The 22,897-nt window shown below is 45.6% G+C and overlaps 2 protein-coding genes across 4 annotated transcripts in view; one reads left to right on the top strand and one right to left on the bottom strand.

Annotated features, from left to right (window-relative positions):
• Nucleotides 1–330: 330 nt before the first annotated feature.
• cxcr5 (chemokine (C-X-C motif) receptor 5) lies at nucleotides 331–3,776 on the top strand (the record flags this gene model as incomplete). Its single annotated transcript, XM_080731076.1, has 2 exons — nucleotides 331–363; nucleotides 2,694–3,776. 2 exons carry the CDS (start codon nucleotides 331–333, stop codon nucleotides 3,774–3,776), a joined length of 1,116 nt encoding a protein of 371 aa, XP_080587202.1.
• A 936-nt stretch (nucleotides 3,777–4,712) lies between these two features.
• Nucleotides 4,713–22,897, bottom strand: part of bcl9l (bcl9 like) — a 127,183-nt gene continuing 108,998 nt past the window's right edge. Inside the window, exons 8-15 of one of the 3 annotated variants that reach the window (XM_080730994.1) lie at nucleotides 20,265–20,559; nucleotides 19,144–19,826; nucleotides 17,530–17,863; nucleotides 15,773–15,984; nucleotides 12,685–13,594; nucleotides 10,880–11,173; nucleotides 9,509–9,817; nucleotides 4,713–6,504 (exon numbers count right to left, since the gene is read on the bottom strand). In XM_080730994.1, coding sequence (XP_080587120.1) covers nucleotides 5,303–6,504; nucleotides 9,509–9,817; nucleotides 10,880–11,173; nucleotides 12,685–13,594; nucleotides 15,773–15,984; nucleotides 17,530–17,863; nucleotides 19,144–19,826; nucleotides 20,265–20,559 — 4,239 coding nt within the window. In that variant the 3' untranslated portion in view covers nucleotides 4,713–5,302. Of the gene's footprint in view, nucleotides 6,505–9,508; nucleotides 9,818–10,879; nucleotides 11,174–12,684; nucleotides 13,595–15,772; nucleotides 15,985–17,529; nucleotides 17,867–19,143; nucleotides 19,827–20,264; nucleotides 20,560–22,897 lie in introns of all 3 variants that reach the window. The other 2 variants (XM_080730993.1, XM_080730992.1) reach the window with 2 other exon arrangements.

Below are 22,897 nucleotides of genomic sequence, written 5' to 3' on the forward strand. Positions count from 1 at the left end.
ATGTTGTATGTGGGAGTACTTATAGTTGTGTTTCAGTGAGCTTCTCTTTTACTTAACCACTTAAATCATATATGGTTGATGGGAGTCCCTCTGGGTTTTATGCTAGTGTATTTACAGTTTTCTGTAGGGAAAGCCATCGCTGAAAATCAACAATGATGGTATTAAGTGGTTACGTTTGTAAGTGGTTGAGTTTGCATTTGCAAACACGTTTGTAGACACTCCTCCTATCAAACTCAAGCAAGAACAAAAGCAGACAGACCCAATTTTTAGAGGAAGACGACAAGTTTCACTGCCGCTCAGCAAATGACAGGTTTAAAGAGAAATACCAGCATGGACATAACCGAGCATATGATATTTGATGAGGTAAGTTTTGTTCATCAATTTGAGAATATAAACAGGTATCAGTACTGTAATATTTAATAATGAATTCATAATTACTACAATGATTTGATCTTTGAATTCTGAATTTGCTGACATTTCAAATTTGGATAGATGAATAGACAGACAGACAGACTTCAGAATTCCTTTTACCTCTTTGCTATAACTAGTGTCAGCTGCAATATCCTGCATAGACAACAATTTGAAAATAAATATTGGACTGTTGAGATCATTTCACAGGAGATCGATAATTTAACTATGTTGCAAACATAACTATCTGACTGTTTTATTTTTGTTATTTTACCACTGTATGAAAAAGAAAACAAAGCATTTTTTTTTATTTTTTTAGATAATTAAACACTAAACGTACAAAAATTACATAACTGATAAATGATGTTTATAATTATATGTAAGCTACCAAGCAACAGTATTTAAAACCAGCCCCACCTTTACCAGCTGCACTATTAATCACTTAAACCCTTTATACTTCGTTGACCCAGCTACAGGGGACTATACTTGGCCCCATCCTTTTATTTCTATTCACTAAATCTCTTCAGCAATAATAGATGTTCTACAAGCTCACAATAATACACTAAGTTGAGATGCATTGCGAGCTTGTAGATCTTTGCAGATTCTTTGCCCTAGAACAGGATTGCTACAGTTCATGTGGTCATAAATGAAACACATAAATGTCATTACCAGTTACAATTCAATATGATTGTGAAAGGTGCCATTCTGCATGAGTACTTTTATATTTTGTACTTGTAAGTATGTTACTTTTACTCAAGTAATATTTTTATATTAGTATGTCTATTATATGTGATATTGCTACTTTTACTTAGGTCATCAGAGTAGTTCTTTCACCACTGAGTAATCCATTTAAAAGCACTAAATGTTCCCAATGTTTGCAATAACATGCATAACGAATTAATCAATGCACCACAGTTGGTGGGTGCAGGGCATACAAGCCTTAGATTTAGCTAACTAGAAGTGTGGACTGCAGTCTGAGAGATGAATTTGCATCGCAAGCCAAGTCGTTTGAGTTTCATTACTCTAAAAATAGCAAGATGTTGCTCTAAAATGTGCCCTAAGAATCCTGTGGAGTCCCTTTACATTTGCAGCATTGTGAAGGGTGCCAATGATGCTGACCAGGGTGTGCTGACAGAACACCCATGTTTTGGGGGTTTTCTTTCAAATAGTAAAAAATATTAAAAAACCTGGATTTTATTTCCCTTCCTGCCACAAAGTTGTGTTCGTCCTAGTGGGGAAGGAACAATCCAAATGGTTCTTTAAAGCTACAGTCCAGAACTTATTTGAACCAACTGAATGGCAGTTACAATATAATTTGTACATCTGCAGTGATCTCCCTACTCCAGGGGTCTTCAACGTTTTCAGTCCAAGGACCCCTTAGTTGAGAGGGAAATGAAGCAGGGACCCCCACAACCTGTTAATAGATTCAATATAGTTTCATCTTTTGACAGCACAATCGTCAATGTATTTTGGATTCATGTCAATGTGTGTTTTCAGATATTTAACCACGTGAACCGTCAATACTTCATAAACTTGACCTTTAGTTTCACTCTGTACTTAGTCTGCTTTAATCCCCCTCTACACCAAAGCTCTTTGGCTAAAATTCTCAGAATATGGACGCTAGGGTTCAAGTGGTTAATATTAAAAAGGAAAAAAAAAGGTTTCTGTCACACAAAGATTTGGAGGCCCCCCTGTAGTAACTCTGAGGACCCCGTAGGGGTCCCGGACCCCCTGTTGAAGACCCCTGCCCTACTCCATCATTGAGACATGTACACCCTGGTGCCAGGTTGGACATCTACTGGTTGACAATGTCAATATAGTTATTTTAAGCAGATGGCTCACTGGATTGGACAGTAAACGGGCCACCATTTTTATTGTAGTTCGTTCGGACATCGCAACAATATTGCCTTTCTCCATCAGAGTGGGCTAACAGACATAAAACATACGGATTGTAGCTTGAACTAAATCGACTATGTTACAGGAATAAGCCAACATATTCCACTATACAATCATCTATCTACTAGCAATAATTGTTCAAATGTCACTCTATAAGAGCTTTGTTTTAGATTTTTGACAAAGTGCAATAATAGTGTGTGGCAATTGTAGTCCAACAGCGGCCATGTTTAGGAGCAAACACATGTGTTTCAAATGTTTAATTGGCATAGAACTCTTCTACTCCATTCAGAACCCCTGTGTTTGCCCCTAAACATGGCTGCTGTAGGACTACAATTACCACACATATTATAGGACGAGCTTGAAAATAACAACATGAACCTCTTTCAAAGGACGCTCTGCAAGGCTTATTCAGTGGATACGACAATTCGTCCGACGACGGCTCATCAGAGACGGGAAGGGAGTTCGTCTGTGACGACGCGAAGACGGGCCTGCAGCTGTTCCATGCCGTGTTCCAGCCGCTGGCCTACAGTCTGGTGTGCCTGCTGGGCCTGGCGGGCAACGGCCTCATGCTGACGGTGCTGCTGAAGCGCAGGCGACTCCTGCGGATCACAGAGATCTACCTGCTCCACCTGGCCGTGGCCGACCTGCTGCTCCTCTCCACCCTTCCCTTCATGGTGGCCGAGAGCGTCGTGGGCTGGCTGTTTGGGGACGTCCTCTGCAAGGCGGTCGGCCTGCTGGAGCGCCTCAACTTCCTCTGCGGAAGTCTCCTGCTGGCCTGCATCGGCTTCGACCGCTACTTGGCCGTCGTTCACGCCATTCCCAGCTTGCAAAGCCGCCGGCCCAGAACGGTGCACCTGACCTGCGCGATGCTGTGGCTGGTTTGCTTGGCCTTGTCGGCTCCCAATGCTGTTTTTTACTCCACGGCTGCGGCTCCTACAAACCCGCTAGTGCTCTCCTGCGCCTTTAACGAACACGGCACGCACGCAAACAACTGGATGCTGACCAATCGCTTCTTGACACACGTCTTTTGCTTTGTCGTGCCCCTGGCCGTCATGGGGTACTGCTACACGGCGGTCGTGTTGACCTTGTGCCGCAGTCAGCGGAGCTTAGAGAAGCAGGGTGCCATTCGACTGGCTTTAATCGTCACAGCTGTGTTCTATATCTGCTGGCTGCCTTACAACGTCACCATGCTAATGGACACCATGGTAGTCTTGGGAGTTACCTCTACGTCAAGCTGTGAGACCTACACGCGACTGGAACAAGCCTTAGTGGTGACCGAGAGCCTGGGCCTTTTGCATTGCTGCCTTAACCCTTTCCTGTATGCCTTTGTTGGGGTGAGGTTCCGCAACGACCTGCTACAGCTGCTCTCTAGCTGCGGCTGCAGGCCTGCTTGTCTGATGCGCCTCATGGCTCAGCGGCGATCATCATCCGCATCCAGTGGCCAAGCAACCACCACCAGCATCCTCATCTAATGCAACGTGACCACACTGCTTCATCGTAAAATATACAAACTAACAATTAAGGCAATCTGCTTATTTTAGCCACGCAGATCTGCATATTTAAGCCACTCGGCAACCTAGAGGTCTGAGATCTGCATATTTAGCCATGCTTTGATTTAGGGCGTAGGGCTTAAAGAGGTGGTGCCATAGTTTTGTACTTTTTCTGTTTTTCATGTGTCTAGGAGGTTGACAGTACTTCATTAGACCCCCTGGTGTGGTTTTTATGAGCAATTATGTATTCTCTTGGTATTTGTTTGTTTTCTCTTGGAGGCTGCCACCTTGTGGTCAAAAGTGTCAGTTAAAAAACACATACTTATTACATCACAGAATCAACTCCTCCTAATTACCATTCACCCAACACTGTGTGGTGTGGCTAACTTCAGCTGGGTCACCACCCACCATGACATCCATGCATACTTAATGAACTGGGGGTGTGGCCACATAAAAACCCAATTGTAACTCTTTCTGTATACTTTTTTGGAAAAAATCTTCCTCCTAGTATAATCATAATACCTGATAATCATGTTTTAGAGGGGGGAAAGATCATGGCACCACCTCTTTAAGCATTCTTTGTGGACAAATGCATTAATGATTTCAGCTATATATATATATATATATATATATATATATATATATATATATATATATATATATATATATAGCGCAAAGTTTGCCCACTGTTTCCTTCACAGAAGGACATTTATGTAATAGTGTCATGTGTAACATCCAGCAAACTAGTTACAATAGACATGATGTTCGTTTTGACTAAATGTCCTCTTGTTCTTTCAACTGCAAATAAAGGAAATTAAAGTTTATACATTATACTGAAACTGTATCCCTCACATTCGTTATTAAACATTACAGCCAGCAGCCGAGCAGTCAAACAATAACTGAGACTGAAACACCATGTTATAGATAGACCAATATTATTCTTTTTTTTTTTTTACTTCTATTAAAACACAGTTAAACAGTACCATTGCAAACAATCACAAATTGCATCTTATTTACAGCAACTATATATTATATATTTTCCTTTGCACAACAGTTTGGTAGTTGGTGAAAATAATCAATGATATTAAAACAAATAGAAATTTGAGGCACTCCTCTCCCAACCCCCAATATCGTTCTCCACAACAAATACACACTTGTGCGAAATATACATTTTTTACAGTATTTTAGAAAATGGCTTGAGATTCGTCATTTAACCGTGTGACGGTATTTTTCAGTACAATTTCTTAAATGCATTACTGTACTCCAAAAATTGAAGAAATTGAAGATTATCTTTTTTTCCCTCCTTTCTTTTTTTTGTTTTTTTGTTTTTATAGTTTTACAACGCATCTCTTTTGAACAACTGCAGGAACAACAACATGATCTCTGCCTCCCGGGCCTATCGGAATGGCAGAGATAATGAATGAAAACATTTGGACATGATGGGGGAGAGAAAAAGCTAAACGTTTGTAAATAAAGTTTTTACAGTTTTGTTGTGTGTAAGTGGATGATCAGAAAGGCATGTTGGCCATACTGCCGGGGCCGTAGCCCATGGGACCGTCCAACGACATGCCCCGCTGACGCAGAGCCTGGGGCCCCATCATACCGGACTGCGGGTGGGGAGGACCCATCATGGGACCCTGGGGGGACATGAGAGGCCCCTGGGGGCCAAAGGGATCGCCGCCGCCGACGGACATGGCGCGCTGCTTGGCCTGCATCATCATAAGGTTCTGCTGTGCCATCAGATTGTGCGGGTGCTGTTGAGGGGACATCATGCCGGCCTGCGGGTGGTTGGGATGGTGCAGCAGACTGTTGGCCATCATGGCCTGCTGCTGCTGCTGCTGCTGTTGCTGCTGCTGGAGCTGCTGCTGAGACATCATGCCTGTCCTTCCCATCATGTGTCCCGGGGGACACATGGGACCCATGCCTCCTCCCATGCCTCCTCCTCCACCCATGCCCCTGGAGCCCCCCGGGTGCATGCCCATGCCCTGGCGTATGATCCCGCCGTGCGCGGGGTGAGGCGGGAGCTGCTGCTCGGCCATCATGTTCTGCAGGTTGGCGATGTGCGGGTTGGAGGAGGGCGCGTTGCTGTGCGGCGGGCCGGCGGAGGCCGACAGCTGCTTGAGGAGCTGCTGCGTGGTGGGCTGCTGCTGCTGCTGCTGGGGGCCCGGCCCCCCGCCGCCGTGGTGCGGGTTCCCCTGGGGCTCGCTCTTGGGGAAATAGGAGAGGGTGCTACTGGGCTTGTCGGAAGGAATGATTCGGGAGAGGTCGAACTCGGGGATGCCCGTGTGCGAGGTCCGCATGACGTCGCTCAGGTCGTGGCCCAAGGAGGCGTAGGTGTGGGGCGAGTCCGAGGGGTGGGAGCCCCGCGGGTGGCCGAGACCCTTGGCCAGCAGGTGCAACTGCTGCTGGGGCGGCAGGCCCACGTCGTCGGCGGACTGCGAGAACTGCTGCGCCATTCCTCCCATCGGGGAATGCATGGGTCCGTGGGGCGGGGGCTGCATGCGCACGAAGCCGGCCATCTGGTTCTGGGACATGGGGGAGACGTTGCAGGGCCCCATGCCGTCCGGCGGGCCCCCCACCATCATGCCAGGCAGGCCCATAGGGTTGGGGGAAGACAGCATGGGTCCGGAGGCGTCGTGGGACAGCTGCTGTTGCCCCTGGAGGACCATCCCCATGGGGCTTTGGGGGTCGCTGTGGGGGCCCATGTTCCCTGGAGGGATGCAGATCAGCATGGGAAAGAGCATGTTAAGTTTAGCTTTTGAGTAGGATTTTAAAGGCACAATTTATAGATAATAAGTTCTCATTGTCTCTGGAGTGTTTTCCAGGCTTTTTTCCAGTGAATTCAAATGATGGTAAAATTACGGTAATCTAGCTATTATAGACTTTATGAATATTATATTCATAAAGTCTTTATAATGTTATATTTGAATAATTGATGTGTTTACCTTGCTTACTGTATGAAAATTTTATATTTTGAATGAATGAATGAAAATGTTATTTCCGTGTCAAGCCACAATTTGGCCCATCCCAAATGGGATTATATGATACATTAGACGTCAAAGGATACAACTGACACCAACAGTCCTTCCGGCGTTCACACTACGCCCTTGTTATAAATTAACAAATTCATAAACATGAGAACAATACATCATGAACAAAATAAGCTCAAATAAAACAATGCTATTTTACGTGTATATGGCCCTCCTTCTCATTGACCAAGCTTTCTCCAGAAATTAAGCAAAAGAAAGAATATCATATTGAAACAGTCGTACTGTAAGTTTCTCTGGATAAACAGTGTCTACTAAATGCCTAAATTGTACATTTTAAAGCACTTCGGAGCAGTTACTTTTCCAATCCAAACAGTGCAGTTACAATTACTGAAATGTACGTTTCTTAATTGAAAAAAGCTGAGAATTTCAGAGGGTTGTCTACTCTCACTCACAGCAAGTATTTAGAATGGCCCTATTCTGCCTCTGACTGGTTTAGGTATCTGATAGATACAATTTGAAAATTGTCTTGTCTCACACTGTGCCACAGCAACACCAAAATGCTCGTCAGGGTGAGGGGTCCCTAGTTAAAATATGATCATTTTGGGGATCGCGGCCTGAAAAGGTTGAGAAGCGCTGGTCAAGATGACATGGCACACGCCTAGAATCCATTGTTTCATGTGCAGGTTATTCCCGTTACAATTGTTAAAGGGCTACTTCACCTCTGGGACAACCCGCATGCCAAGTGACAAGCCAGAGGGCCAATTACATGAGTTATAATTCGTTGTTGTCGGGTGGAAACCTTGTATGTCCAAAACCGTTTGTTTTGTATGTATAATTTAAAAAATGTATTAAACTAGTGAAAACAGCCGATCTACAAGCACACAACGCCTCGCATCATATGATGCAAAACGCATCACCGATGATGCAAAATGCATCACTAGTACATGCTGAAATACTAAAATATCTCAAAAAACAGATTGAACACAAAAAATAACTCAGGATTGTGTTGATCGTGTCCCAAACAACAATAAAATAAGATAGGGTTGTCCCAGAGGTGAAGTGGGCCTTTAAGTAACTTTCCCCAACACTGCTTCTGGGCCACATTTCAGACATGAAAGATGCTATACGAAGTTCATTATTTATTAGCATTATTAAGCTGATTTGTGAAAAGTGGGTAAAAACGGTTAACAGAAATGGTTCTAAAACATTTTAATTTCAAGGACAACTTGTTTGCCCCAACAATAGGCCACAGACCCCCATAGCTCAGAGGGGCCTTTTTCCGCCAAAAGAACATTGTTTCAAGAACCAATGCCGTTCTTTCTTGGGAATACCAGAAAACTCGCCCTCTTTCAAAGTCGCCCCAAACTCGTTTCCCAACGGGTCTGTGGCCTTAAGCTAGATGCAGATTAGACTAAAATCAAATCTGTGCTTCTGGGGGTCCCTGGAACAAAAAGGTTAGCAATAGGGGTCCATCCGTGGAACAAAATATTTTGGGATGGGGGTCCACGGCCAAAAACACATTTTGGGGATCCTTAACCACTGATAGGCACATTCTACAAATGTCTTCTAAATCATAACAATTTTCTGAAAAGAACTTATGTTGCCATCAGTGTTTCTCAAACTTTGTCATGTGAAGGACCCCCAGAATGATATGTATTTGGCTACGGACCCCCAGAAGCAAATATTTGATTTTAGTCTATTCTGCATCTAGCTTAAGGCCACAGACCCGTTGGGAAACAAGTTTGGGGCGACTTTGAAAGAGGGCGACTTATCTGGCTACCCTTTCTTGGAACCTTGGTTCGTCCTTGCGAACCGGCTGCAAACCGACTTGCATTTCCACCAGATTGAACCAGATTGAACCAGAGTAACCAAGGATTTTGTGGTTTCCCGTTCCGAACCAACTTTTTATGGTTCGGAACCAACTCGGTTCTTCTCGGTGGAAAAGCTCCCCTCTGGTTCATTTAGGTTGGGACCCCCTCTGTAACCCCCTCAAGGACCCCTGGGGGTCCCCAGAGAACCACCGGTTTAGGGTTCCCACACATTTTTACCAATTAATTTCCAAAACTTTTCCAGAATATTTAACCCAATTTCCAGGACTATATAACAATAATCCAGCTCAATAACAGGTCGCTTACTCCTATGCGCAATGCCCAAAGACAGGCAGTGTATGGCAGTGGTTCTCAACCTTTTCAGGCCGTGGCCCCCGAAATAATCATGTTTTAACTGGGGACCCGGCACCAGTTAAAACTGAAAGGAATTTTGTATAACACGTTCTATTGTGAAAATAGCAGATCTACATGCTCACAACGCCTCGCAACGCGAGGCGTTGTGAGCATGTAGATCGGCTATTTTCACAATTTCTGCTTCTAATATTTATGTAAGGGAAATATTCGCACATCCACTAGATAGGTGCAGGTGCGTTGGATAGTGAATACTGAGGCAATCATAAAAAGATATTTCATGAACAAAAAATCCCGCACTCTGCTCTTGCTCAGATGCTATTTTTATTTCACTTGCCTCTAATATTTGACAATTTGGCCCATGTTGAATTTGTCATTTCAGAGGTTTTAACAAAATCAATAACCAAAGACAATGCATAGCCATTTTTTCCAGGACCTTCCAGGACCCTTGATAAAGCCCAAAACTTTTCCAGTACTGGAAAAATATTTTTCTAATTTCAAAATATTTCCAGGAATTTCATGACAGTGGGAACCCTGAGGGTACCTGCGACGCTGACGCCAGACAGGAGAGGGCGGTCAGGAAGCATCTCGTCGTCGGAGGTGGCGATGGTTTTGATGGCGTCGTGGTAGAGCGGGGTGGAGCTGGGCATGGCGTACTTGGACATCTGGGACATGATGAGGGACAGGGGGTTCTGGGTGTGAGGGGTGCCGTGGGGGGTGCCGTGGGGGGTGCCGTGAGGCGTCCCGTGAGGGGCTCCGTCCGGAGACGAGTTGAACGGCATGCTGGGGTTCATGGAGCCCGGCTGGCTTATTGGAGTGGAGTTGGAACTCCTGGGGGGCAATGACGGATCACCTGCAAAAAATACAGCAAACATAAGTCTTATAAGGCAATCAAATGGTTGTCTTTAATAATAATGGATTGCATTTTTATAGCACTTTTCTAAGCAGGTTGCGAACTCAAATCGCTTTACAATGGTCCATTCATTCATACATTGGGATGTGAAGCGGCGAACAGTCAACAGAACGCCAGCGTCCTCACTTCCCACATTCACACACCAATGGTGGCAACTGGCGAGCTAAGAATCACTTATCTCCCAACTTTTATTTAAAGCCATACTATGTAGTTTGGGGTATTAGTGTCCACTTTGGACACAAATAACATGTCAGCCAACGTCTTTGACTTCATCATTACCCAAGAGTCTCTGCAAGCATGTCCGGAGAGGACATGCTGTGATTGGCCAGTCTTCACTTTAACTGATGACAGGATGAAACTAATTGTCTCAGCTGGTGAACTAGCTTTGAAAGCCTCTTGTCACGTGTATAGAAGGCTTTCAAACAAAATGATCCAATACGCAGTGGGGGTCCCTGCTTTGTCTCTCTATCTATCAGCTAAGGCAGGGGTCTTCAACATTTTCAGGCCAAGGATCCCTTAGTTGAGAGAGAGATGAAGCAGGGACCCCCACAACCTTTTCAGAGATTCCATAGTTTCATCTTTTGACCACACAATCATCAGTGTATGTTGGATTCAATGTCAATTTGTGTTTTCACTCTGTACTTGGTCTGCTCTTTTTCCCCTCTACGCCAAACCTCTTTGCCGAAAATAGCCTATCTACCAGCTCACAGCGCCTCGCAGCGCGAGGCGTTGTGAGCTTCTAGATCTGCTATTTTCGGCTAAAGTGCTCAGAATATGGACAATAGGCTTCAAGTGCATGTATATAAAAAAGAGGAAAAAACACAAAGATTTAGAGGACCCCCTAGGGGTCCCGGACTCCCTTGAAGACCCTTGAGCTAAGGGGTCCTTGGCCTGGAAAATGTTAAAGACCCCTTTCATGAAGCATATTGCGTTGCACTGAAATGCTAGAACGACAAGGACTTATTTAGTCCGTAAACACGTCATCTCGTGCTCTTTCCATACCGGTCTCAGTGGAACTGCTTCCTCCGTTGCCCACTCCCTTCCCGCCGTTTGGTCCGCCTGGACTCGGAAGCGCCGTTTTGGGGGACGCCCAGCCCGGAGGAGAGCCCCCGGGCATGGCTGGTGATTTGAGCTGTCCAGGGGAGCCGGAGGGAGAGCGCAGGCCGAGGGAGGAAGCCCCCATGACCTGGGGGGACTTCATCGAAGAGGACGAGGGGGTCCCGGCGCCGGAGGCAGGAGGGAGAGGCGGGTGGGACCCCGCGGAGGACATCTGAGCGGGGGACTTGAGTCCTGGAGCTAGCAGGGGCGTCACAAGGGGGGGGGGGGGGGGGGGGAGTGGGACTGAGTTACTAGGGCCCAAGGTGGAGGGGCCTTAATTATTTTATACTTTAGCTATTGAGAAATAGCGGATATACAAGCTCAAAGCGCGGCACCGAGTGCCCGCTGCGAGCTTGTAGATCTGCCAGTCATGAAAATGTGAAAATCTTTGAATATACCGGTATGTATTTTTTAAGCGAACATTTGTAACAAAAATCTTGTGCTGGGGGGTCTCTGGAACTAAATATTTTGAGATGGGGGTCCGTGGCCAAATACATATCATTTTGGGGGTCCTTCACGTGAAAAAGTTTGAGCACCACTGACATAGAAACATAGGTTTTTAAAAAAAAAACCTTAGAAGGATTTGAAATATTCAAAGGCTTGCACAAATTCTCACAATTTTTCAAAAAGTTAAAGTATAGTATTTTCAATAGTTAAAGTACCCAGGGCCCAGAATGTGGTGTGACACCCCTGGGAGCTAGGGCTGTCACCATCATGATTGTCACACAAATGATTGCAATTAACAATTTAAATGAAATTTCTGATCTACAAGCTCACAAAACTGTAACTAGCCAATTTTCAATAGAAAAATGTACACAGCTAGAAGACTAAACAATTCTGACATTATTGTCAGACAATCATCAATTTTATATATATATATATATATCGTCGTTGTCGGGTGGAAACCTTGTATGTCCAAAACCGTTCGTTTTGCATTGATCATTTTAAAAATGACTTAAAACTAGTGAAAACAGCCGATCTACAACGCCTCGCACCGCGAGGCGTTGTGTGCTTGTAGATCAGCTGTTTTCACTACTTCTGTGCGACGGCCTTGTATGATGAAGCAGGGCTTTACTTTACGAAAAAACATACACATTTGAAACGTGGAGATACAAGGTTTCTGCCCGACAGTGACGATATATATATATATATATATATATATATATATATATATATATATATATACATATATATATATATATATATATATACACACACTGTATATATATATATATATATATATATATATATATATATATATATATATATATGAAATCTTTCTGTCACTGTCGGGTGGAAACTGTTCTATTACTCGTCAGGATTCAAATTCAAAAATAGCAAAAGTAGCAGATCTACAAGCTCAAAACACGGTGCGGGAGCTTGAAGATCAGCTACTTTTGAGGTTTTTGTGTGACGCTGTAGTATGATCAATTAGGGCAGTGGTTCTCACAGTGGATTTCAGGGACTCTCTAGGTTCCTTTGTGGGGGTCTAAAAAAAACAAGTCTGTAACTTTGACAGTGTACAAATGGAACCAATTGGACACTTTTGTACACTGTCAAAGTTAGGGGGAGACCTTAAATTTTCCAAGTTTGAGAACCACTGAATTAGGGTGTTAATTTGTAAAAAATAAACCAGTTAAACAATGGAGATAAGCGGTTTCTGGCCAACGGCAACAGGTCCAGTATGTAACAACGGTGAGCAGGCCTACCTGGAGCGGAGGGGGAAGGCAGCAGGGGAGACGGCTGCTGGCTGAGGGATGGAGACTTGAGCTGGTGCGGCGGCGGCATGGCGCCGGGCGACGTCATGGCGTTGATGCTGAGGTTCAGGTCGGAGGGGTGGCGAGCGCCCAGGCCTCCTCCTCCTCCTCCTCCTCCCGCCATGGGCATGTGACTGAGCCGGGACGTCGCCCCGCCGCCCATCTGAGCGCCGGGACCACCGCCCTGGTGGTGGTGGTGGTGGTCGCCGCCGGGCCCCCCGAACATCTCGCCGTAGGCCCCTCCCTCCGCCTGTCCGCCGCCGCCGCCCGAGTACGGGCTCTGGTTGGGGAACTGGAGGGGGCCGTCGGGATGACCCCCTCCTCCCGGGATCATGCCCTTGTTTCCTCCTCCGCCCCTGCCGTTCTGGATGGCCCGGATCCGCGCGATCTCCTCCGGGGTCAACATGTCCCCCAGGTCTCCGCCCGGACCCCCACCCCCACCCCCACCTCCTCGCAGCTTCTGCACCAGCATCATCTGATGCTGCTGCTCGGCGCTCATCATGTTCATCAGCGGAGAATCCACCAGGTCTCTCATCTGGGGAGGGGGCCCCCCTCCTCCTCCCCCGCCCCCGGGAGAGCCCATCATCACGTCGCCGCGGGAACCGGGGAAGTCCATAGGCTCTCCCCGGGACAGCAGGCCCCCCCCGCCCCGGCCCCCCATTCCCATGTTGGGAGGAAACCCTCCTCCTCCTGGGTTCTCCAGGAGTCTCTGGCCCATCCCGGCCTGCTGCTGCTGCTGCTGCTGCTGCTGCTGCTTGGCCAGGCGGTCCAGCTCCAGCCTGTGGAGCCCCTGGGCCTGCAGCTGCCGCTTCTCCATGATGCGGAACATCTCCTCCCGGGTTAGGAGGCGGTCCGGGTCGCCCTGCAAGTAAAGGGCAGTCACCATCAGGACCTCATAGTTGACGATTGTTGTACATCATTTCCTCCCCTGCCCCTTCTTTGTATATACTTACTGTTTGTTTAGACTTACTGTTTTCTTTTTTTTGTTCTTTCATTTTATTTTCCTATATCTACTGCATAGTACTGTGTTCTATTCGTCTGTCATTCAATGTTATATGAGATACTTAAATGGTTTCCTGTGGAAATAAGCTTAGTCTTTTCTAGGATCTCCTTTTAGTAGACCTTGTACCAGTGAACTGTACCGTCATGAAACTGTACCTTTTCCTATGCAAACTTCTAATAAAGTCTTCAATCAATTTACGTTCACTTTTTGTCAAACAAAATGACAAAATGAATTAATGACAAGGTTGCTTCAGCCTATTCCTTTTTGATCACCTTAAACTATGTTACAGCTTAACTCATTGACTGCTCTATCACAAGTTTCCTGAGTTATTCCCGTTGTTTGACGCCGACACGCCCGAGTTTCCCAATTTTTGGGCATTTTTTTTGGGGAAAATTCCTTCTATCTACTAGGCATGATCGCGATTGAGAAATTGCATGTTTGACCCCCATACCAACCCCATCTTTCAAACATGGCAGCCATGTTAGTTTACGTTTGAAGAAAACATAATGGCTGCTATCTCCTGAATGCCTGAACGGATTTCCAGCATGATCTATGCATGGGCGTGCATGATCCGTGCACTATGAATGGACTTTGGCAGCCATTTTTTAAAATGCAGCGAATGAGTTAAAGCTATACTGTGTAAGTTGCTCAACTTGTGGTCAGTAGCTCTATAGCAAACCTCGGTCGCGTCCGCGTCTTTCGTCCGTTTTTCGGTTCTCACACCCCCGCGTCTGCCTCCACCTCGCCGAGATCTATCTTTTGAGGGGTCCCTGGTTCCTGTGCGTTCAGCCATTCCGGAGATACACTCCTTCACCCATGCTTTATGTATACTCTATGGCTTCACCGTGCACCCGAGTATAGAGACACACGGGAGACTACAAATATGGCGACCCCACTCCAAGATGCGCTGTGATTGGCCGGCAGTGTATAACCCTCGCTGTGATTGGCCTGTAGTGTGATGACGTAATTTTTCCGCGAAAACCGGGGCCCGGTCAGGATCATAGAAAACATATAAAGAGAAGGCTTTAGAAGCTGAAAATAACGGAGTGGGGGTTCTAAAACTTTAGCGATTTAACAGTTAGGACCATTTTAAGATTTGTTTTATAAAAAAAGTTACATGGTATAACTTTAAAGTACGTTGCTGAATGTTATGCATACTGTTGAAGATAATCAAAATAAATACAACAAAACAAAACTAACTGTTACTAATTAAATCATTAAAACTAAGGATTTATTTGTGTTTTTGGCATTGAATATTGGAACATATGAATTTAAATTTAAATATACACAGAAAAGACAGACAATGACCGGTACCAATAATCAAAATGTACTATGGCCAAAACAGGCCATGCATTTAATAATTTTGACACATTCAAAACATTTTCCAAAATAGCCGATCTACAAGCTCACAACGCATTGCGACGCAACGCATCGTGAGCTTGCGTTGCGTCACGAGAGGCCTAATATACATAGATACATTATAATAGCGATTCGATACATATCACGATACATGCTTGACGATACGATACATGGACGATATTGGTTCATTCATGGTGATACGATACGATTCGATTCAATGATTTAAAATCAATATATTAACTATTTAGCAAAGAAATTAAATCTGTGTGAAAGGTGTGGATAGTGCAGGTTTTTAAGGGAAACATGTATTATTATGGACATAAATAAGTAAACAGTGATTATCTGCCAAATACATGGACATTGTATATTGACAAACCTGCACCTTGACATGAACCCAGAGATTAGACACATTTATCAATAGACCAGTGTAGCTATATGGAAAGGAAAAGTAATTAAACCCCTCCTTTTATTTTTTTCTTCTTAGAAATGCTAAATACAATGCCCAAGTAGGTAGTATCGATGCAATCGATTCTTTGCACTGCCGATTCGATACGATACAAAATAAAACGATACGATTAGATTTTAGCTGTTTTCATTTCGATATACTTCGATTTTCTAAGTTAAAAACGATATTTCGATACAGTTACTATATCGTTACACCCCTACTAATATACCTACCTGCAAGTGCTGAGGTGGCGGTCCGCCCGGCCCGCCGGGGTAGCAGCCTGGGTGAAACGGCCCGCCGCCTCCTCCTATGTTGACGTCGTCCAGCCACACCATCCCCGGCCTGGGGGGCCTCTGGTGGTGATGATGATGATGGCCCCCCATGCCCGCTGCTTCCACCATGGACAGAACAGAGCCCGGACTGCCGGGGAAACCCCCTCCTCCTCCTAGGAGTGGGCGATATGGTGGTGAATATCGTTGAGACGATACAATGTCTCCACGATATGCTTTTTCAGAGATATCGTATATATCGTTATAAAGAAATCCTGTTGAATTGATAATACAGAGATTCATTGCAGAATTCATTTAAACCTGCATTTTGGTTGAAATCAGTGGTTCTCAAACTTTAAAATGTCAAGTTCTCCCCTTTAATCTGACAGTATACAAATGAAACCAAATCCATTTGCTTTCATTTGTATACGGTCAGAAGCCCCATTTCCACTGTAGGTGCCGAACCAGAACTAGAGCCAGAACTTTCCAGGACCAAGAACCTGTGAAGTTCCGGAACCAAGTTCTGCTTTTGTTTCCATATAACCAGACCTAACCGGGAAAGGTCCAGAATTGAGCCAGCAGCAACGCTGGCCCGCCCATAGGTTCCCAGAACTCAAGTTTAGTTCTGCCTCAGGAGCAGGAACTAAAACAGGTTCCTGGAACCTTGTCTGAAACCGGGCATTGCGATATGGAAACAAAACCAGAACTAAACAATTTGGTTTAGGTTCTGAAAAGTTCTGGTTCCTCCTTGCAGTGGAAAAGGGCCCAGAGTTACATTCTTGTAAGGGTCAAATTTAGACCTCCCAAAAGGAACCCAGAGAGTCCCTGGACCCCACTTTGAGGACCACAGGTCTGTTACTCATTTTTCTTTTAGTTTTTATTACCTTGCACTGTAGGTGGTTGTACTGTTAACCCTGCGAGGCCCAGCGTTGCTTTTTGGCAAAAAAAATTAAATCATTTTTTAAAACATTAAATCCTATTGTTTAGTATTACAATGCCATTGGCCACGATATTTGCATATAAATACTCCCCACAGAGGCTGACATTCACACCTCCCAGAGAAGTTGAAATTCCAGTATCTGGACGAACAACATCTCACTTTTTAACTGAAGCTATTCCTCACAAAAACAGAAGTAAAATGCCTGTAATATATTTTTTCGTGATCATTAGAATGTCTAGAACATGTACATGTGTTATTGTGAAAAATATCCCCAAAATGCAAATTAGAGCATGATTTATGGTTTATGGCTATAAAACCTTAAAAAAAAAACGTTATTCTTTTTTTAACATTACATTTTCCTGTGATTTTTTTTTTTTTGGCCAGTAGAAATTTATTCGGATCTTGCAGGGTTAAAGGAGCTATAGTCAACTTTTTCTTGAAAAACGGATGCTAAAATAAAAATAATGTTTCGAAAATATTTTATAGAAGAATAAGCTTCATATATGTGTTTCTATTAAAAGATGACCACAAAAAGCGTAAAATAATGATAAAATAATTATTTTGGCCATTGTCAGACCGACACTTTGTTTACATTCTAGTCTATAGACTAGGATGTAAACAAAGTGTCGGCCCTACAATGAAAAAGTTGACTATAGCTCCTTTAAGTAACTCGAAAAATAATCATAAAAACCAGCATGAAAAAGAATCATGATAAGATGGTGATACAGCTTGGAAAAATATGGTGATATATTGTATTTTTCCATATGGCGCCCACCCCTACCTCCTCCCCCTCCTCCTCCCGGGGGGCCTCTCTGCATCTGTCCCAGGAACCTGGGCGGGCCCCTCGGCGGCGCCCCCTCCTGGAGGTGCATGTCCATCATGCGTGCGTTCCCTCCTCCTCCGCCCCCTCCCCCCATCATGGCCCCGGGCGGAGGCCACCCCTGCTCCCCGGGCTTGCTGCTGTGGTAGGGGGGCGGGGGGCCGCGCAGCATGACGGGACCCCCGCCACCGCCGCCGTGCTGCTGCTGCATGGCCGCCTGCATCTCCGACATCATCCTGAAGTGCTGCTGCTGTTGTTGTCCTCCGTGGGGCTGCATCTCCTGCTGCCGCCGCTTCTCCTGGTAGCAAGGGGTGCACTAGTTAATCATGATTTAAAAGGATCCCTGGCTAGTAAGCCATGTAGGCCTTAATATGTTCCCTCTTTAACCAAAATATACCATTTAAAACACTTACAATGTCTTCCTTTGAGAGAAAAAAAGTTCATATTTTCAACCCATGGGGGGAGCCATTGCAGTGTTTGTCGCAAGCAGTGACGACGTAGTAGATGCTTTTTGGCTGGTCGGCCCCATAAGGTTAATATGGAACGTCAAAACAACATTCTCTTTACACTATTTAAAACATTGTCTTGATGCTCAGATTAACTGTAGTTAGTAGTGTGGTGCGTTTCTGTTCTGTTCATATCAAGTACGATGTTTTGCCGTGCCTGTAAAGTGTTTAATTAATTGTTTACACCGCCATTTTAAATGGGCCCGTCCACCCAAAAAGCATCTACTACGTCATCACTGCTTGCGACGGACAATGCAATGCCTTCCCCCATGGGTTGAAAATATGAACTCTCAAAGGAAGACATTGTAAGTGTTTTAAATGGTATATTTTGGTTAAAGAGGGTTATTATAACGTATTAAGGCCTACATGGCTTACTAGCCAGGGATCCTTTTAACTACAGGGGGGGCGCCAAATCTTTGTGTGATAAAAACTTGTTTTTTTATATGAACTACTTGAACCCTAGTGTACAAGCTCACAACTATGAGCTTGTAGATCGTTTATTTTTCGCAAAAAGCTTTGTTGTAGAGGGGAAAAAGAGCACACTAAGTACAGAGTGAAAGGTCAAGTATTGACAGTTCAAGTGTTTTAAATATCTGGAAACACAAATTGACATGAATCCAAAATACACTGATGATTGTGCTGTCATACGATGAAACTATATGGAATCTATGAAACGGTTGTGGGGGGTCCCTGCTTCATCTCTCTCTCAACTAAGGGGTCCTTGGCCTGAAAACGTTGAAGACCCCTGAATTAATTGATCACGAAAAAAAATATTACAAAAATGATTATCTTTCAGACTCGATTCTGGTCAAAAAGAATCAGTGTTTGGGAGGATCTATGTTTCAGCTCAAATATAGGAATGTGTAGATCTGTTATGTTCGCTCATTCTGTGTGACACTGTTGTATGACTAAATATTAAGTAGAGCTCAAGTGGCTAAGAAGACTAATAGACTGTATGCTGTCTATTATTCATAAAACATAAATGTGTCTGTCAATTAATTCATAAAACAAAAAACATGCTAATTAATCAAATAGGCGCTAAGAAAACACTGGATAGTGGCAACTCTACCTGGTAGTACTCCTCCTGGAGCTTCCTCCAGGCCATCTGCTCCGGGGTGAGTCCGTCGGGGCCCAGCAGGGAGCCCATGTCCAGGCCGGGGGAGAGCTGGTGGTGGGGGTGAGGGTGAGGAGGCATGCCGTGGTGGTGGTGGGAGCCCTGCATCTGATGGGGGCTCTCCATGCCGGGCGCGCCAATGTTCTGCGTCTGGGACATGATGGACTGCAGGGGCTCCTCGTACTTCTTCATTCCTCCCATAGGGGGCAGCGCCGGGCCCATGTTGCAATTCCCGCCGTCGTTGCCGCCGCTGCCGCCGTCGTCGAGGCCGGCGCCGGGGCCGCCGTGAGTGTTGTTGTTATTGTTCAGGTTCGAGGGGTTGCTGTTGGGGTTGCTGTTGGGGTTGTTGCTGTTGTTGTTGGGACCCCCGGCGTCCCCACCCGGGGTGGGGGCGCCACCTCCCGCCCCGCTCCGCAGCAGCAGTCTCTCGATGTCCCGCAGCGTCTGCAGCGAGCGCTCCCGGTGCTCCAGCTGCTCTTTGGAGAGGCTGGCCGGGCCCCGCGGCCCCGCCTCGCCCTGCAGGTGTGCCGACAGCACCGAGGGGCTGCCCCCCCCGCCGCCGCCCCCCGACGGGGAGCCCCCCGCCGGGGCGTCACCTCCACCTCCTCCTCCTCCTGGACCTCCCGGAAGAAGAGGACCTGCAGAGGAAGAAGCAGTGCAGGGTTATTGCCAAGCCCCCAGAACGGCTAGTAAACGTTGAAGCGGCCGCCCTACTGGCCAAAGCTGGAATTTCAGGCGGGGTGAAACACATGCACGAGCATAAGAGCGCGCCGCTGGGGTCTACAATAGGGTTCAATGGACGTCGACGTTGTTCGTGACGTCGTTACGTCTCGACGTCAAACATTTTGCACACAAGCACACAACGCCTCGCACCGCGAGGCGTTGTGTGCTTGTAGATCGGCTGTTTTCACTAGTTTAAATCATTTTTAAAATGATGAATACAATACTGGCTTTCAAGCAGTTTCAAGGGGCACACTTGACCCTTCTCAGGGGCACACACCAAAGGTCCCCAAAGCATAAAATAATGATACACAATAACGTGTACCCGTTCTAAAAATGAGTTAAACTATACCAACCTTGAGTAGCGGTGCTTCCTCCTCCAGCCTTGTGTGGGTTAATGACGCTGATGTTATTGCTGGGAGGCCCGGTGGTGGTGGTGGTGGTGGTGGGTCTCATCTGGGACAGCTCGCTGTCCGAGTGCCCTGCCGATGTGCCCGCCGTGCCTGCCGGGTGCGCGTGGCTCCCGGCCACGCCCGCGGAGGCCGGCCTGGGCGTGCCGCTCTGGGATTTGGGAGTGCCCACGGGCGGAGAGCTGCTGGAGCTGCGCAACTTCTCTGACAGGATGGAGGAGAGCTTTAACAGCGAGTGGCCCTGTGGTACACCACACAATGGACACAATGCTAGGTCTTACTTATTATAGGGAAGCAAAGCCATTTGATATCATCATCATCATCAGGAGGAATCATTAGGAGAAATAGCCAGACATGTGTCGCCTTATGGCAAATACATACTCAGGGGTTAAAGCCAAAAACAATCCCAAGACTGAAAATAATTTTCAGACCATGTCCCAATATGGATAGAAACATGCCGTGCACAGCGCACACCAATATTTGGGGTGTTCCCCAGAAGTTCTGAACTGCCTGCCTTCACTGAATGTGTGTGTCAATCCATGCTTCATTTTATAGAAGTATCTTCTGAAGTTCTGTTGTATTCTATTGCTAGTCTGGCCAATTCAAATACTCATATCTTGAAATTATAACAGCTTTTTAGTTTGGAGATCACTTGACTATATGTCATTCACGCTACGGCCATCGCTACACCTCCCCCGTATTTTTTTGCGGATCTACACTGATCTCAGAAATAGTCCCTATGGAATCCTCAAGACTGAAATCAGTCCCCAGACTGAGAACTTTAACCCCTGCATACTACTCTATATATTGTACCGATATATTGGCCAGTAAGGGCTCTATTTTGATTGTCTAAGTACCAGCTCTTATGCCTTAACTTAAAGGCCTGGCTTGTCTCCGTCCACCACGCTTTTCATGGGAATGTTCCAACTTTCCGACGTGCAGCTTTCCTAACTGTAACTCGGGGTAATGCTTTTCAGAAGATGCGAGTGTAGTGAGTTTCACAGTGTGGTGAGCCCCAGCCTGAAGCCTCAAAGTCGAGTATCTGCTCTCGTTCCATAGGGATGTCCCTTTGGAGTGATGGTTAAGATATTGGACTTTCACGCGGGAGACCCGGCTTTGAAGCCGGGTGGGGAGGTTCGGATCACCTCCGTTACATTGGTGCCGTGACCCGGATCCGGCTTCCCCGTAGGAGGAGGTCAAAGGGGGGGTGAGTGTAGTGAGTTGCACAGTGTGGTGAGCCGCAGCCCCAGCCTGAAGCCTCAAAAGTCTAGTATCTGCTCTCATTCCATAGGGATGTCCCTTTGGAATGATGGTTAAGATATTGGACTTTCACGCGGGAGACCCGGGTTCGAAACCGGGTGGGGAGGTTCGAATCACCTCCGTTACACAAGTGATGTCGATTTGTAGTTTCCGACTAAAGGTTTGGTGGTCGGAGACAGTATGGACAGGCCTTTAAGTTAAGGAATAAGAACCTGTACTTAAGACAATCAAAATAGGGCCCTAAAGGATTTGATGTACTTTATACATCAAATCCTTACTGGCCGACATATTGCTCATTTGGCTTTCTTAACAACGTCAATATCAGAAGTTATGCAACCAATGTGTTCAATGTGTTTAACCTTTCTACAGACTTACAACATCTTTGCGTCACAAAGCAATATGATGTAAGCTCTATTTTTTAATGTTCTCAAATCAATCAATCAAGATTTTGTGTTAACTTGTTTGTACAAAGAATCGGTCAAAACAATAACCATAATCAGTGGTCTAAGGTCTCTGTGAATCCTGATCGGACCCAAACATGTGGCCTCTAGATCTGACAGTCACATTAGACGCCACATCCATGTAACAAATAAACAGATTTGGCAAAACAAATGCTAGTGAAAAGAGGAACAAAGCCCTTTATGAGAGACCAAAATAGACTTCCACATCCCCTTGCACCTGTGGTGGCGGGGAAAATCACTTGCACTACTGTGTGATCGAACACATGATGGGTGTTTTCAGAAGATACGCTCTGAGAGCGCTAGAGCAGTGTTTCTCAACCTTTTTTCTGCATGGGCACACTTTTCATGTCCCAAGAATCCATGGGCACACCAACATAATACAGAGGTGTAAATATCGTCACTGTCGGGAAGAAACCTTGTCATCTCCAAGTTTCAAATGTGTACATTTCTTCGCAAAGTAAAGCCCTGCTTCGTCATACAAGGTTGTCGCACAACAGTAGTGAAAACAGCCGATCTAAAAGCACACAACGCCTCGCACCGCGAGGCGTTGTGTGCTTGTAGATCGGCTGTTTTCACTAGTTTAAATCATTTTTAAAATGATAAATACAATACTGGCTTTCAGGCAGTTTCAAGGGGCACACTTGACCCTTCTCAGGGCACACCAAAGGTCCCCAGGCACACTGCGCTAGAGCACGCCCCAAGGTACTCTTTGGTCGTTCCAAAATTCTGAGAGGTTGAAGGTTTTTTATTTTCTATTTTTCTTTACTTTCGAAATAATAATAATAAAAACATATATTTACTCACGACCCATGGGAAACACTGCTCATGTATGGGATGGATTGAATGCATTTTAAAAGA

Source organism: Nannobrachium achirus, assembly GCF_963921795.1.
Source record: "Nannobrachium achirus genome assembly, chromosome: 8".
Classification (NCBI taxonomy): domain Eukaryota; kingdom Metazoa; phylum Chordata; class Actinopteri; order Myctophiformes; family Myctophidae; genus Nannobrachium; species Nannobrachium achirus.